Below are 17,719 nucleotides of genomic sequence, written 5' to 3' on the forward strand. Positions count from 1 at the left end.
AAGGAGAAAGAGAGGCCGAGAATTAATCACACAGATGTAATTAATCATGGATTTTAAATGCATTTTCCAAAGGCAAGCAGCACACCTTATTCAAATTAAAGTGTTGTAACTTGTGCGGCTTCACAGAGATTCTCCTTGATACACTTGTCCCTCCTTTGTGTGTGTGTGTGTGTGTCACAAAAGATTTACAATGCTGAGTCTGCAGCCTCATAAAAACCACGGTGGGAATGTGAGCTAAGTAAAAAATAAATAAATACTGGCTTGTGGTTACCATTCTGCCAATGAAACAAACACAAGGATGAATGGTGTATGAAACAGACATTCTTAGTCTAGCCTAGAAACACACAGGAAGACCAGGACAGCTGGAATACTCAAGTGCAAAACTGCTCAGTCCATTCTCCCTTCTAGCCCATCATTCTGTAAATTCCTCCAGAATTATATATGACACCAGCTGTCTTCCTTCAAATCCCTCCTTCTTCTGTGAAATCTGGACTAAGATCTCATTTCAAATGAAGCCAAAGCACACACCACTGTATTTGATTTTATACCCATCCCTTGTTATCCTTGGCCAACTCCTCTGTTACCTCCTCTCTGAACTGTCTAAATTTAGGCTAAAAGAATATTGGGACAGCAGTTCACTTACATTGTACTACAAAGCATTAAGAGCACTGATGGTGGTGATGATATAATGATGATAAATGCTCAAGCTGAAGCCTGTACCTGATATTCTGAACCTGTTATGGATATTTAACCAGACAGAGAATACAGACCTTGCTTTCTCAACCAATCTACAAAACAAGATACTATTCCAGATTCATATATGTGGCATCTTGGTGAGGCTATTGCCAACCAGCTTTTATGTAACAGCGCCTAAGGGCCCAGGCATGACAAGGTTTTGTAATAAGAAAGAAGAAAGCCAACACATAAAGTAAACTTCTGCTGCTACTGAAGTTTTATCCAGAACAGTATTCCCAAGTAAACTGATCCTATCCTGAACAAGATATTCAGAAACAGTTTGGGAGCTTGGGATTATATACGTCCAAGGAGAAGGGATCAGAGTGGATTCAGAAAGCCGGTTTGGAACCCAATAATGTGGTTCTTTCCATTTGTAAGTATTCCTAAGAGCTCAAAACACGTTCAGTATAATCAGAGGATTTCCGTACCTGAGACTTAATCTGTCTTTTTAGACACAATGATTCCATAGTGATAACAGTCCAAGAAAACAATCTTTTGGAATTCTGTATTGTCAACTGGAAGACTGAGCTCCGTCAATAGAGCAGGAGACTCTTAATCTCAGGTTCATGTGTTTGAGCCCCACGCTGGGCAAGAAATTCCTGCACTGCTGCAGGGAGTGGGACTAAATAACTCTTCAGTTCTAGGATTCTATTACTTTCAAGGCAGAAAAATACATTCTGGAAATCATGCTTCTAACAGGAACAGCTTAGTAATGTAGTCTGCTTAGAAAATCTCCTTTTATGTAGGTAAAATGTACCAGTACAGTAGAGAAGAGACTACTAGCTTTGGATAACCTTTTTTTAAAAAAATGTATGCTACCAGGTTGGGAAACCTCTGGCTTGTCTAATGTAGCTTATCAGACCATTTCCCCCAAACAACCACCAGCTGACGTCACTGGTTCTGTCAGCTGATGGGTGGAAGGATAGGGTTTAATCCTTCACTCCTCTGTTCCCAGCAGCGAACAGGATCACAAAGCCTAGACAACAGGATTTCATCTTTGCTCATCAACTGATGAGCAGAGATTAAAGTCCCTTGCCTACTTATTTTAGGGGCAGCAGTTGGGAGATGGGGGCTTCCTCAATTCCCACCCCGCCACTGTTGCAGCCTGCTAATAGGAGAAGAAGAGCAAAGTGCAAATTGAAACAACCTCCCTGTTAAAGGAAGGGGTGTTCTGCTTCAAAGGCCGCTTTATATAGAATATACACAAAGGATAGCTGTGTGAGAGAGGCTGCTTTGCAAGGGTTTGGTCATGCTGCATCCAGCCACAGGTGCAAGCCTGCACTAGTTGTCTATGGGTGAGGTGCTGCAAACTAGGAGCCACACCTCGCTGATGGCATCAGAGCTCTCCCAACAAGCTCAGGCATTGCCCAAATCGAAGCACCTCTATTAAAACAGATACTTTAGTAAACCAACAAACTTCCAAGCTTAATCCAGCTGGCTAAGTACATTCACTTGTACTGATTATTTTCTGCAGCGTAAGCTAAATTCTATCCCGGGCACTCAGATTCAAGAGCTCTTTCATAACAATAACAACAATAACAATAATAATAATTTAACGCGTGAATTATTACAGTCAGCATGCGTATTGCTCACCTAGCAACTTCAATGCGATTATGGATTTACATGCAAGTTCATAAAGCAATGAATTAAACATCAAGTGACAACTGGCAAAATTCAAAATAGCCAATGCTGTTCAAATGCACAATACTTTTAATATCTGCCAAACTTTGCAGCCTGTAAATGACTTACTTCGTATGACAGCAAGGGCTGCCCCTCCAAATTTAAAGTAGGCTCTTATGTATGATCGAACAAAGTAAAGGAGTAGGAAAAAAGAAAGAGAAATTAAGTGAGCCATGTTCATTAATTTCAACAGGTCTACTCGAACCAGGGTGGTGATTTTCTAAAAAAATTAATAAAATCAGATTTTTTTAAAAAAATTAATCAGTTTTGATTTAAATTGGATTTTTTTATTTAAATCGGATTTTAAAATAAAATGTGTTTGGAGGAAAAATCTTTCTAAAGATAGTTTTCTATTTAAGTTACATTATTAAGTTACAAAGTTACAAAGGCTATTCATCAGGAAATAAGGATTTGTTTTAAGTTTTCATGTGTGCTAAAACTCAGTCTAAGTTTTTTTTAAAAAAAATCATTTAACCACATCAGTTAACAAACATGGATACATATGCTATAATGTTATTGTTTTAGTTAAATAAACTGTTTAAATTGTTATTAAGGAAACAATTATTTTTCTCCTTCCAATAAAGTACAGCAGAAAAGTTGTCCAAATATAAACAGTTAATTTATTAAACCTCACAATAATTACATAATTATCTGTCTATGTATTTCTAATAGTATAACTAAATCAGAATTTTTGGATATAACTGTAAAAACTACTCTGAAAATTTATTATTTCAAAAATGAAACCTTCATCTGGTTGTAATTATTAAGATTATGCAAGCAAGAATGAGTCTTTCTGTAAAAAAAGTGATTTAAATCAAGTCTTACTGACTAGTGATTTAAATCGTGATTTAAATCAAATCCACCCTAACTCTGACTACAACTAGCATTTAGTGCAACCCAAAATCATTTTCACGTGCTGTTACACATGCATATGTAATTCAGCCTTGAACTTGGAAAGATGTTTATAGTCATTTTTCCCAAGGCCTGGCTTTTCTACATCAGTTTTGCGCTGTGACCATTTCAGTGGGATGTGCCCTTTACCAGTGGAACTCTAGCATTTACTATGTTGCTGTGGGGGTATTTTTCAATAGATTGCTCTCATGTGGCAAGTTCCAGATTTAACCACACATGGGTGTGCGCAAATGAAACCCGCGACACAGAGAACCGATACAGCAAAGTCACTACATCAAAAAAAAGGGTGTGAATCATATGAAAAGAAGTGTCTTCTAATCTACTGTCACAGATGCCAGTGATACTGCTTGCTTTCAGACATAGTAATAAACTACAGAAAAAACATTTGACAGCCCCAGGCTAGCACAGGCCTCCCCCCCCCTTCCTCCTCTGGTACAACCATGAAGCGATAGAAGCTTCCACTTGCATTTTTTATTAAACACAATTTGTCATAATGTTCGAATCCGGAGAAAATCTGGTTTGCTGAAACACTTCAATTCACATCTTGGGCAACAAAGCTGCCAAGTTTCAACAAACCATAGTTTTGAGTGACTGACTTTTATGGTTTGGACGAAACGAAACACTAAACTGCAGCTAATCAAACACACAAGTGAAACCTTCTGATCTCCTCTCAGCTGGAAGAGAGAAGAGCGGAGGAGTATATTTACTTGAAGTTCACTGCGGCTTATTTCTGGTGCCACAGTTAGCCATTACTGTACAGTTGTACCTTGGTTCTCGAACGCCTTAAGACTCAAATGTTTTGGCTCCCGAACGCCGCAAACCTGGAAATGAGTGTTCCGGTTGGTGAACATTTTTGGGAAGCCAAACATCCGATGCAGCTTCTGACTGAGTGCAGGAAGCTCCTGCAGTTAATCGGAAGCCGTGCCTTGGTTTTCGAACATTTTTGGAAGTTGAACGGACTTCCGGAACGGATTCCGTTTGAGAACCAAGGCACAACTGTAATTCCAAAGCCACTATGAGTCTGTTGGGTGTGTGAGTGTGCATTGGGTGTTTCCAGAACTAGCCAGCATAGATTGTAAAATCAAGTATGGACAGCTATAGAAAGAATAAATAAAGTTGGGGAAAGGTGAATAGGTGATGTTTCAGCAACTGCTAGGTTTGACACTTGCACTCAGGCTTCAAAATTAGCATTTTGCGCCTAAAGATTCTCCATTTGTGAGCACCTTAAAAAGTTTGGGTGCCATTTTTTGCGCCTGGCTAGCACTCAAGGATTACTGAAATGTATGTGCTTTGAAGTCTCGAAGCATATGTTAAGGATAGACAATATGTTAAAGAGTTCAACAATAAAGAGCAGAGTGTTTTGAAAACTTAAGTACTTTACCAATATTTTTATTGTAAACACCAAATTTATGCTAAAAACGCTAACAGTTTCTGCTAAAAATGTGATATTAACAAGGTGTCACTTACATGAATTGCATATTAGTTCATGAATATCAAAAGTGTTGCTACCCAACCGTCCCCCTGCCTCCCGTGGCGACTTGACATTCTGTTTCTGTGCCCACAACCCAGGTCCCAGAAGCCCTCTGGCTCCTAGCTTTTCCATGCCAGTTTCTAACACTGCTGCATTGTTGCCGTGCAGGGCGACAGAAAAAGGAACCAAACTCAGAAACGACATATTCAAGCAGGGTTCCTAAATCTTCCAGATTCTTCTTTTGGAACTGGATGTCGTGGCTTCACCTGTTCCGCGCATGGCATCATAAGATGCCAGGTGAAGCACAGGTGGGCATGGCTCTGTCAAGTCTGCGTTCCAGGCCAAATGGAGAAGACTTCTAAGGAGAAACATGGCACCTATGTGACCTCATGTACGCAGAGTTCCTGCTGATGCCCTCTCCAGTCTATATGCTTCTCGTGCCCATCCTCCCACTTTAGACAAAGCCCTTGAAGTAGGCAGAAGAGAAAAAGCAGAGAGGTGGACCCCCAAAGAAGTCTGTGAACCCCCAAAGGAGTACAAGCAGTCACCTATTTTCTCCCATGGAAAAGTAAACTCTACCAGCATCCATAATGCACCTTGATGCCACTGTGAGCCATAAAGTGAAGTAGATTGCTCGCAATTATTGTCGAGGAAACTGTGTTCCCTCCAGCTCAGAGTAAGGGCATTCTGGGAAGGACCACCTATATTTGTTGATCCAGCATTCAGATAAGAGACTGGTGTTTATTGGCCCAGAATTCAGGTAAGGGACTGGAAGAAAGCAAAGGAAGCTTTCAATTCATTTTGTGTACGTCCCCTCCTTGAATGCACGGAGGAGCCAACAGTCTCCTGCACTGTGGGGGGGGGGAGAGAGTAAATGAAACATCTCTGCTGAAATAATGAAAATATTCATTTCCTACCATTCTCCCTGCATGCATTTTCGAATTGCTAGGTGTCATTTTTTATTTGCAACAACAACTTTTGCATACTTTCAGCAACAGCCACCAATCAGATTTTTCATGTCCCCCTTTGTAAACGGTCCATGCACCCCGAGTGTCACAGAGAAAGAGTATCACAAAAAAGGACTGTTTTTTGCTCCACACTTGGGCCTAACTCAGCAAAGTGCTTTGGGCTTACTGCATGAGGCAGCTAACATGAGTGTGCATAGCCCAATTCATTCAGCTGGATGTACAGAAGTTGTCCAACTTGTATGGAAAGGTCAGAGCAAAGTGTGCGCAGGTGAGAATGCATGCCCAGATATGCACAGATGTGATACAGTTGCTCCACCCTGAGTGGAGTCTGTTTGAGTTTGAGGTAAATGGGAATAAGGACTCCTCTCATTTTTTACGCTTTCACACAAAGGCTGATCGGTAGCTGGCCCTAATTATTATTATTTAGATTGTAAACTCTTAAATGGCTGCCTATGAGCCCTACCCAGACACACACCCTTCCTTGGATGTGGGTGGGGTGGGCAGACAACTCTACACCACCCTAGGAAGAAACCTCAGAGCAGTATTACTCAGGTGGGGCCCCACAAGCAAAACTCTTGACTACTATTAGATTTTAGGAATGGTTAAAAACTTCTTTTAAGTGTTGCTTTTAGATAAGCTACGTACCTGTGTGTGTGTGTGAGCACGTGCATAACAAGAATTAGTTGCGACTTCTTATTGCTCATATTTAAATAATTAAGCAATTCTCCCATGTGAAAAAAGGAACTGTGCTTTCTATTTTCACCTCCCAACCAACCTGTCTGAACAAGCATAGGATTACAATGAAAGGCACGCTGGATAAAAGAAGTCAGATGCGGGGGGGGGGGGAATATTGTATGCCATGATTAAATCATTGAGGGACTTTGTACAGTCACTGGTGCATCACTTGGAGATAATGCAGGCAACAGTAACTTCTGACATTAATTACACATGGTAGCCCTTAAAAAAATAATGCAGCCTATGAGGCGTAGGGGAAAAGGGAGTTGAGCTGTTATTATGTGCATTAATTTTTCTGTATATTGATGCAACGTATTACCACTGTCTTGAGGTGGGTAAATATATGAGATCAGAGGTACAGAACATTTCAGGAGATGCTCTGATTCTGAAATGAATAGAAATAGCTGGGGGAAACGCCATGGATCACTAAGGATAGGACTCCTCTCTCTTGTCAAGTACCATACAATGTACTCTGTCCCACTGCGAGGCTCTAAGGCAGGCACAGGCAAACTCAGCCCTCCAGATGTTTGGGACTACAATTCCCATCAACTCTAGCTAACAGGACCAGTGGTCAGGGATGATGAGAATTGTAGTCCCAAACATCTGGAGGGCCGGAGTTTGCCTATACCTGCTCTAAGGTCTGCCAAGATTCTCCTTTAAAGTACCTGTCAGACACATCTGATTAAAAATTATCTTCTGATGATAAGAGCTATTCGACAGTGGAGCAGAACTAGGCGACCCTGAGGTCCCTTCCAATGCTATGATTCTATGCTATGGAAGAAGGCAAATCCCATTTCAATCAATCCCTATCTTTGCCACGTTTCCTACCCACACTCCACCGGTCTAAATCACCTGTGATACCTACTTCAAAACATCTGCTGGTGGAGATGTTCTGAAAGAGTCCCAGTTATCAATTGTTCACAGCGCCATGATCCATCACACACCTATTATCCTTTTTTAAATCCCAAAGCGACCTTAAACATACATAACTGTGAACTTCACTGCCCCCAAGATTGGATACTCCCCCACCAAAAAGATTAAACCCCAGAATAAACTTTTGTTGGCATTTACAACTGTGGTTGAATGCAACTTGCACAGAAATGAAAATCAAGTGTAAATCTACCCCACTAGTAATTACTATTTTGAAACCGTTCACACACCCATTCCGCACCAGCTGCAGAATGCTGCTATGATTAGGTTTCCATTGGTTTTGTTTCTTAAACCTTTAAAAGGTTAAATGGCACAAATAAGACAGATCCAATGTCTGTCCGTTTCAAAACTAACCCAGGAATGTGCCAAGCAACCTGTTTGCTTGTTTTTTTTTTTAATAGGTTGAAGGCTATTTGGATAATTACAAATTTTATACCTTTTATACATTGCATACCACTTAAAAAAAAAACACGAAGCAATTAATAAATTGCTCCAATAAATAAATAAGGCAAACCTGTCTCTGCAATCATAAAGAACTTTACTTCCTTTTTAAAATGCTAACAGCAGCCTGAGGTCACACAAAACACTGCCCATTCCTAGATTTGGAGAATTGTAACAGCAAAACAAAACATTAATCTTCCCAGGGATTATCCAGTGACATTATCCCCCACTGTACGTTCCCTGCACTTTCCTAGCACAGTCACTCTCCAGCATTAATTCCCCTTGCTTTGTTCTCCTTAACCATGGTTCAGCATTACATGCAAACCATCGCTAACTATAGTTCAAGTCTTTCAACCAATTCTTGAAATGAGAGTTAAAGTCAGCACGCAAGACCTTGATCAAGAAACAACCTTTTTAAGTGTTCACCATGGTTAGCAATAGTGCTAATGGTGATTAAAAGGAGGATTATACAAGCCCACAACCTACTTCTGATCCATTTGCCATGGTTAAGAGAGTAGCAGACTAAAAATCTGCACTGGGCCCAAATAGGGATTTGAACACAGGACTTATTTGTGTTGCAGCCTTTCCACTATGACACATTGGCTTCACTCCTTTAGGACTGTGTACCCCATATCATTTGACTTAAAAGAGAAATGGCACACAGTTAATGACACAATATTTAGGCAACAAGCATGCTGCCTCAGCACACCCAACTTTTGGGCAATGCTTCATGTGCAGCTCTCCCAGAGTCTGTGGCAAAGAGGCCTCGCCCATTTTTCTAATCAAAGGCTTATCCCTCTTGTAGTTCCTCATGACTGTGTTGCAGCACTCTTTGCTTCTAGTGGGTTTATTTTATTATTATCATTATCATTTCTCTCTCCCTCTCTTGAGCTAACCCACCTGCAATAATTAGCTCTGTACAATTGAAGTGTACTTGCCAAGCAGATTTTGCTCTTTGCTTTTTATCGTGTGATCATTTCATTAGTCACAGCATATACAGGACACTCCTAACGCACAACTTGGGATATCGTGATGGGGTGGCAGCCTTCCTTTATTAGCAAAGAAGAGACTTGGTGTATTTATTCATACAGGGCAGGGCTCTGGAAATGGAGACATAGGAAGATCCCAATTTCTTTTTCAAAAAATTAAGCTGCAATTCTGGTCTTTGCATGACTGTTCAGTCTGCTATTCCGACTTGCCTGTGCAAGTTACATCGGAAGGACATTTGCTACAGCAGATTTTGAAGCGGCTGTTATGATCGTTAAGTATCAATGCAGGTACCATACACTTGGAAACCTTATGCAGGCCAACTTTAAAGGAAACAGTATTGAACAGTGGTAACATGGTGACGGAGAATGCGAATTGTGAGGCAGGAAATCCCCAGGTAAATATTGCCATGAACTCTCTAGGTAACCTGATGCAAGCCACTTAATAACCTTGACCTCGGTATATGTCACTGGTAGGATTTCTAAGATAACACATGCAAATTGTTCTATAAACCTCTGTACCTCCAAACAGCATGATGGAGAAAACCCCCTGGCTGAAGATGGCCATCCTGTTATAAAAGCACCAGATAAAGAGATCAAGAAGCTACATGCTGGAATTAGGCTTGAAAATAACCTTCTGCTGGTGTCAGTAGACAGATGTTTTCAAGCCTAAATCGGGGTCTGGGGTGGTGAGGAGGGGAAGCAGTGAGAGGGGTGTAGTGGTTAAGAGTTTGGACTTGAGAGACCCAGGTTCAAATTTCCACGCAGCCAACAAAATCAATTGGTGACATCAGGCCAGTTACTATCTCTTAGCTTACCTTTCAGGGTTGTAGTAAAGAGAAAATAGGTGAGTACTCTGAACTACATGGGGCAGGGCAGGATTTTTTTTTAAGTACTGTACTAAGTACAGAATCATAATATTTTCAGCAGACATGTTTTATCATCATGATTATCCAATGCTCTATCACAGTGGTTCCCAAGGTTTCCCCCCAACGGAGGCCTGGAAATTGTTGATGGTCTTAGTGGACCTCTTAATTATTACAATGGTGTGTGTCACAAATGTAATGTGCTGTGCCAGATGCTGTGCATTTTTAAAAATTGTCTTTTTATTGCTCCTTGCATTTTATTGTATTGCAATTCGCGTTCCATAGAACTCTAATTTTAACATCATTAAAACGCATGCAACATTAAGAAACGGAAGATGTTGCAGAGCAGAGGGGGAAATACAATTAAAAAACAATACGGACATTGAAATGAGGACATGCCACAGACTTCCTCAATGATGCTTGTGACCCATCAATGATCCATGGACCACAATTTGAGAACCCACACTACTCTACCACATGGTGCACCATCATTTTTATCTCATTCAGCATCACTGTTGTGGATCCTGCATCAAACTGGCTAAAGATCTGAGCAAAATAAATATGTGGACCGCCCCACCCCCCGTCAACACACACCTGTACAAATAGCATAGTGCTGCGGATGTTCGTCGAGTAAATACTTGCAAAGACTGTGTGTCAAGAGGAGGCAACCACCACCCTGTAGTTACAGAAGCCAACACCACTAGAGCAGGCATAGGCAAACTCGGCCCTCCAGATATTTTGGGACTACAACTCCCATCATCCCTAGCGAACAGGACCAGTGGTCAGGGATGGTGGGAGTTGTAGTCCCAAAACATCTGGAGGGCCGAGGTTGCCTATGCCTGCGCTAGAGGTATATAAAGACCTTTGGTTTATCTCAAACCTACTGGGAGTAGCTTTAACTATTGTGCTCTGCAGTGTACACAATTCAAAGGGATTGCTGGTTTAAAACAGTGCTAAGGGTGTTATAAAAAAATTTTTTAAACTGAATTGCAGAAAGAGGCTGGCAATTGAGGGCAGCAGTGTAATTCCCTGTCAATTGAGGTTCCACAGAAACCACCCTCTTCCTCAGTTCCCAGGGTTACAGAAGCTGGGAACATTACAGAGACAGCTTGCTCAAGCCCTCAGGGCAGGGAGAGGCTGGCAATGCTACCTGAGCAAGGTACTAGTTAATAAAATGAACAAAGGGCGACAGAATAAGCCTCGGCAGGACAGAGACTCCGCCCCAAAGGTAACTATGCTGAAACTCAGATGGAAGTATCGTCACTTTTGCATTTAAATTTCCATATTTCTCTCTCACTCACACACAGAGAGCAGTATTTCTGTTTGGATGCAGTTCATAAAAAAATAATAAATGGGCTAAACGCCTGATCCTCAAGACTCATATCTGAGAAGTGTGCAAGGTTTCGGAAGTTTTTGCAGGCAAAAAGGGAACAAAGAGAAATAAAGAAAACATGCACTGAATTCTGTGTTTAACAAGTGCTCCTCTGAAATGCTGCATGCTTTTCAGGAAAATCACTACTTGTTGGAAGGTTAGGAGTTCCTGTTTTTACAGCCTTCTATTGCCTAATGCACTTCCTCTGCTACCAGGTTTACTAATCTAATCTGAACTAATTTCAGCAAGGGAACTCATGGGATGAATTCATGGATAAGCTATGCTGTCACTAAAGACAAAAGCAAGGTTTCTAGTCCTGGGTCTATCTTGAAACATTCTTCTGAGGTTACATAGGATAGTAATTAAATTGCTGGCAGCTTTTGCTGGGCTGACAAGGGTGTAAATCTGCCATGTAATCAGACTCCAATTTGGGCCCAGATAAGGTTTAACCTGTGAAATACAAGAAAGCAAGACATTGCAAAACTTGCAATACTATGTGCAGTTCTAACTAGTAAATCACTGATTAACAAACAAGTGGGCAGATCCTTTTGAAACAATACAGAGCCAGCATTCCTTTATGAATTTAGGCACCAAATTATACTCACAAGTAACTCAACTTTCTGTAATAAAGCTCTGCAAGATACTAAATTTGTGGAAACCGGCCCTAAACTTAGCCTCCAGTTGTGCAACAGAAAAAGTACAAAATTATATAAATAGTTTAGCATATCTACTTGTACAGCATTTTATACAGGGATTCAAACTAGGGTCATAATAAACCAGGCACATCTACTGCATACCTTCAGTTAGGCTGCAGTCTTAACCATGTCTATTCAGAAGCAAGTTCTATTGGATTCAACAGAGCTTATTCCACGGTATGTGGAGTTAGGACTGAAGTCTTATTTATCAACAGGCTTGTATGGTGGCCCTGTTCAGCCACACAAGCACAAAGGAGAAGGTACGCAACAGCAGCACACTGGAAAAAATGATGGAACAGCTCAGAGCACCTTCAGTTGTTCAGTCCTACACAAAAGGAGGAGTAATAATGAGATGAAGAACCATGACTGCTAAAGTCAACCTATACTTATAGAGCCCTGAACGTTTCAACACCCATGTAAGCATCATGGTATTAATTCCAATGGAGAGGGAAAGTTCCTGGAATCCTGTGTATGGTTGCTAGGTTTAATTCCTTCAGGGCTCCTGTGCACTTAACAGCTACATGACAGGTAAAAATCCAACAGGTGAAATTCATCAGCCTGGCAAAATATTTAACCTACTGCATTGCTGCCACATCCATGAGAGTGCCTGCCCATGATCACAGATTGTACTGCATATGCTAAATACTATCTTGCCTCTGCATAGCTGTTGCTGAGCTAGCCTGGGGTGGTTGAATGTCCAGATATGTAGGAAATCCTAATCACATTTCCCAAGGTCATTAAGGTTTAATTTTAGAAGGGGAGAACTGGGCCCAGAATGCTCCAGAATTGTACCACTAGAACTGGTGCACATACATTATGTACTTAATGTATGAACTGATTCCACTGAAAAATAATGTGTTTCTGGTGATGTAACATATGAAAGCTCTACCCATGTGTTTGTTTGTGAGATTTCATTCACAAGGGCATATCTCCCACTAGATGCTGCTGTTATCAAGAGACAGGCATGATTGCATGAAGCATTCTTCAATAGTCTGGGAACTTAACCCCATTTATCCTCACTCAGTACTTTTAACCCAGTGAGTACTTTTAAGGCAGATCTCTTTCAACCTCCATTCCGCCATCTGTAAAATGGGGATTAACAATTTAGAATGAATTAGATTATGTATCCCAACTTGAAGAAGAGTTTAGGTTTCTAGCCTTAAGCAAATACATTCTGAGTGTATACCACTGAGACAACACTTCTGCTGGAGTTTTTACAAGACCCACAAATGCTGATTCGATTTGCTTCCACGCAAAAATACATTATTGCAACTGTTTTGATGTATGACGGTGGTTCAAACTCGATATATTGCACATGAACAATGTATGTAAAATCTCCATTATGGTCTTTTCGGCATCAGGTGAATACTTTATTTTCCCAGGCTTTTCAATCTGAAATATAATTTTAGTCCTTTTCAGATCACTTGTACTGATGTTATCCTCTGCTGCTATAGTCTGTTCTGGATTTGTTGTCACTCTGCATTATTGTATGTTACTGTTTTAATTTTGCTTATAAGCCATGCAGAGAACTTTTTTTGTCATTGGGTGGTATATACGGTAAATATTGCAAATAAATAGGTAATATATATGAAGCTGCCCTGCTAAGCTGCCTACACCCAGTTTCTCCGGGAAATGGGGGGGGGGGAAAGCAATATAAACAAAGCAGAAGAAAGAAAGTGCCGAGGGTTATGAGGCAGGGTGGGGATGAGAATGGAATGATTCTTCAAACACAGAACACATTAGGGGGACTTGAAAACAAGCATGCTGTTTTACCAGCTGCCTCTGGATACACGCCCACACAGAAAGTGCAGCCCAAGTTCCGAAAAAGTAAACAGCTGCGTTGCAAGGTGGACTGTGAACTTGTATTTTTATCATTCATGCCGACAGATCAACTCGTCCTTGGTTTCCTATAGCAGCTTATCTACATTCCTCTGGGAATTTTTACATTCCTAGAACACCACACACCAATGTGGCACCATTACTGGAATAGCTTCCAGGTGTCATTTTTACTGCACATTCATGATGATTTGAGCTCATGGTGCTAATCAGAGCAGCCACATGCAACCTGGATTTGTACCTGGAAAAGTTTTGCCAATCATCCTGCTTTATTTCCAGTACTTATCCAGTAACCTTCTGCTGAAACCCCCTAATTTAGCATAGCAAAGAGAGTCCTCCCCCCACCTTTTGTGGCATTTTAGCTCCTGCTGAGAGCATTGAAGTGGTAGCATTTGAGCTACCAATCCATGAGTAGTGCATGATGATTGTGTCAAGAGCAACAATTCAGTAGTAAAACACGGATCTGGAGGTGTCCATGGTGCAGAGGAAAAGTCCTTTCTGAGCTGTCTAACAAACTACAACCCAGCTATTAAAAAAAAAAATCTGCTGAAACTCATTAAGAAAAGCAGTTGGCCTTTGTTAAAAGGAGAAAGAAATTTCTGTGAACTTGAACTGCAAAACACATTCCTCAGAAGTTGGTAACTTCTAATCTGCAAGTAAAATGTGTGGGACGGTATCAGACTCAGTAAAAAGAGCAATGCTCAGAAGAGCACTCCCATCACAGTTAGTCCACCTCTTCCACAGCTGAACCACACCATTGAAACCACATTATGAGCCACAGTTAAATGAAAACCAATCAAATGTAAATAATAAAGCAAGACAAAGGAATGTTTCACATGTCAATGTTTTCCTTCTACAGAATGCACTTCCACGTTAAGAAATAACACAACCTGTATGTATGTGCACCGTCGAGTCACAAATGTCTACAGCTTCCCACTACTGCACATGCATGTTCACTGAACTACACATGTGAAGGACTGCACAATTCACAAGACGCTGAGGCCAGTCACTGCTCCCTGATAAATCTGATACGCTTGTTTGGAAAACATTTGTGGCATACCTTTTGGGTGCACTTAAAAGCTTCATAGGAAATGTAATGTGTGAAGTTGCTCACAGGTGCATGTTATCTTGTAAACAGCAGTGCCTTCTGAACAGGAAAACAACACATTTTTCTTTCTGGGGTAATAAATCAAAACTCTTTCTCATGGGAAAGCTAGCGACATTTAATTATCCTTCAGCAGTTGTATCACTTTAAAGAAGTGGGTAAGGATGAAGACGTTCTCAGCCTCGATTTCTGGCAACTCCCACTCACAAAGGAAGTCTCTTTTACTGCAAAGAATCCTTATCTGGGAAAACTTAGCTGGAACTCATCCAGGAGGTTATCAGCCAAAGGCATGTAAGAGATAAGGACATGAAACTTTACATTTTCAGTGGGGCTGAGATAACTGGTGGAAACCCCCCAGCATTCCTCCTACCCACCCCCCACTTGCAAAAAGTTCTCATCAGCCCCTTCTCTCCCCACCCCCGCTGTAAAATCCAACAACAAACAACTGAGCCAGACTTCAAAACACAGAACCTGCAGAGAACCAGCAACAAAAAGTTCTCAACTTCGCCGCGCGCTCACTTTTTTTTAAAGGCCCCCGAGGAAATAGCTTTGCCAATACTCCAAATGCAACCACTATCTTCTCCACCAATAAATTAAGTGCAATGTGGAAAGTGTCGAGGGGCGGCATCAAATAAATTGGTTGGATTTATTCACATTCAGAGAGCTTTGATCACAATCAAGGGTGGGAACCATTCCATAAACCGCTTCGGGTTAGCAACAGCGAGCTACAAACGCGCGCCTTAACGCGTGCGTCTGTTTCCAACTGGAAAATACGAAAATCAGGACGGTAGATCTCTAGACTGTTTGCACTTACGTGTAGCCTTCGGAGCTCATGTCCCCGTAGTTTTTCTGGATGTAATACATCTTATGAGTGTGGGTATGGCTGCTTCCCCCTCCTCCTCCTCCTCCACCTCCGCCGCCGCTCAGCATCGCATGGTTGTTAATATCATAGCGCATATCCGGCCCGGAGTCGGTTCTGACCATCCTCCCCACCGTGTTGATCCTGGGGTGGGATCCGTTGATGCTCATCTTGGCGGCTGGGCTGGCTCAGACTTGGGTGCCTCAGAATCAGAAAAGGAAACCCACACAGATCAGAACAAAAGCATGAACTTCTCTGGCGGGCGAAAGGCTGCTCCCCTCTGCGGCTCGCTCTCTCGTGCGCTTTCTTCCCCTCCCTCCAACGCCCGGCAGCAAGCGGCCTTCGCAAGGCGCAAGTCCTCAAGGAGTTAGTTCCGGGCAGGCAACCCCAAAAGCGACAGAGTCCCAAAAAAGAGAAAGCGTGCAAAGGTGGCGAGGCAAAATGGAGGTCAAAGGCCGGGGGTGGGCGTTAAAGAGGGGAAGGGGATCTGGAGAAGGGAGGGGTCGAATGAAGAGCAAGGTAGGATCTTCTAAAGGAAAACAGAAAGAAAGAAAAAGAGAGAGAGGCAGGTGTTGGTGGTGCTGAGCAGCCGCGGCGGCGTCCAGGTGAGGAGGCAGCCGAAGGCGCGGCGCTGCTGGAGATGGTGGCGGCGGGCGGGGACTGGGGAAGAGGAGGAGACCGGCCAGTCCCCTCCCTGCTGGCACCGGAGAGGCCGAGCCGCACCTTGGGGGATGCTTTGCTCAACTTGCAAGCCTGGGCGTGGAGCTGCCGCCGCCCTCCGGCCCCCGCCCCCGGCGACTGTGGGACACTCATAACAGCGCTGCGTGTCGGGCCGCCCTCCCTCCTGACATCTCTCTCTCCGCCTTTACCTGGGCCCAACCCAGAAGCGAGGGAGCCGACGCCCGGCTCGCTCAGGCGTCCTTAGCGCGCAGGAGGAAAGCAAAGCGCCGAGGCTCGGCTGGCCGCACCCTGGGCGGCGAGGAGCCTGGGGAAGGCGCGCGGAGGGGCTGGGCTGCGCCCGGCAGCTCCGTGGGAGAAAACCTCCCTCTTTCCCGACCGGTCGGCGTAGGAAGCAACTCCTAGGGGTCGAATGTTCGAGGGGACCGCCCCCCCCCCCACAAAGTTTTTTTAATTATTATTTTATTTTTCGAATTTATACGTTTCACCGATTTTACAATCCTTTTGACATTTCAAAACTTGACTTCCTTTCCCCGCTTTCTGCGGTTCCTTAAATTTATTTTTCATATCTTCTGCATATCCAAATTAACTTTTGTTAATTTATTCATCTTTTTATGAAGCTGCAGGTTATTGCAATAATCCTGCCAATGTTTTTATCTGTTTACAATGTATCTGTAAATGTTCAATAAACCGCTTCCGTTCTTTTATAAAAAGTTTGTTGTCTTGATTTCTTATTCTTCCAGCAAGTTTTGCCATTTCTGCGTATTCCATAGGTTTTTGTATCTGAACTTCCTTTGCTGGGACTTCTTTCCATTTTGGGGCAAGTAAATATATATATTTCTATACATTTTAGGTAGTTCTATCCCTATAATTCCCAAGAGAAAAGCTTCTGGGTTTTTTAAGAATGTTATTTTGAACATCTTTTCATTATATATCATCACAAAGTTGATGAGCATTGCCATTCAAATGATGTACATGTGCCACATCATGTGATCAGTTGTGCGGGTTACCTGGCCCCTACCCCAATACTTTATTTATTACATGTCTATCCAGTCCTTCCTTCCAAAGGAGGGGAATATGGACCTTGACCAAATACCATTTACTGTTCCGGATCAGGCAGCTAAGGGTCTTGAACCAGCCCTGGTTATTCTAGATAAAATAATGCAGATTACCAGGTTGTGTCGGGGGTATATGCATGGAGTGTGTGATTTGTTTTAAAATGGTATGCTTGACCAGGGATGCCGCACCCCATTTAAAGGTAAAGGGACCTCTGACCATTAGGTTCAGTCATGGTCGACTCTGGGGTTGCGGTGCTCATCTCGCTTTATTGGCCGAGGGAGCCAGCGTACAGCTTCCGGGTCATGTGGCCAGCATGACTGAGCCGCTTCTGGCGAATCAGAGCAGCGCACGGAAATGCCGTTTACCTTCCCGCCGGAGCAGTTCCTATTTA

General features: G+C 42.4%; 1 protein-coding gene across 3 annotated transcripts in view; it reads right to left on the reverse strand.

Moving 5' to 3' along the window:
* Nucleotides 1-16,353, reverse strand: part of DSP (desmoplakin) — a 53,174-nt gene extending 36,821 nt beyond the window's left edge. The window contains exon 1 of one of the 3 annotated variants that reach the window (XM_053396940.1): nucleotides 15,547-16,353. In XM_053396940.1, coding sequence (XP_053252915.1) covers nucleotides 15,547-15,761 — 215 coding nt within the window. In that variant the 5' untranslated portion in view covers nucleotides 15,762-16,353. The remainder of the gene's footprint in view (nucleotides 1-15,546) is intronic. The other 2 variants (XM_053396941.1, XM_053396942.1) reach the window with 2 other exon arrangements.
* Between the last annotated feature and the right edge of the window lie 1,366 nt (nucleotides 16,354-17,719).

The sequence above is a fragment of the Podarcis raffonei genome, chromosome 7 (genome assembly GCF_027172205.1).
Source record: "Podarcis raffonei isolate rPodRaf1 chromosome 7, rPodRaf1.pri, whole genome shotgun sequence".
In the NCBI taxonomy this organism is placed as follows: Eukaryota; Metazoa; Chordata; class Lepidosauria; order Squamata; family Lacertidae; genus Podarcis; species Podarcis raffonei.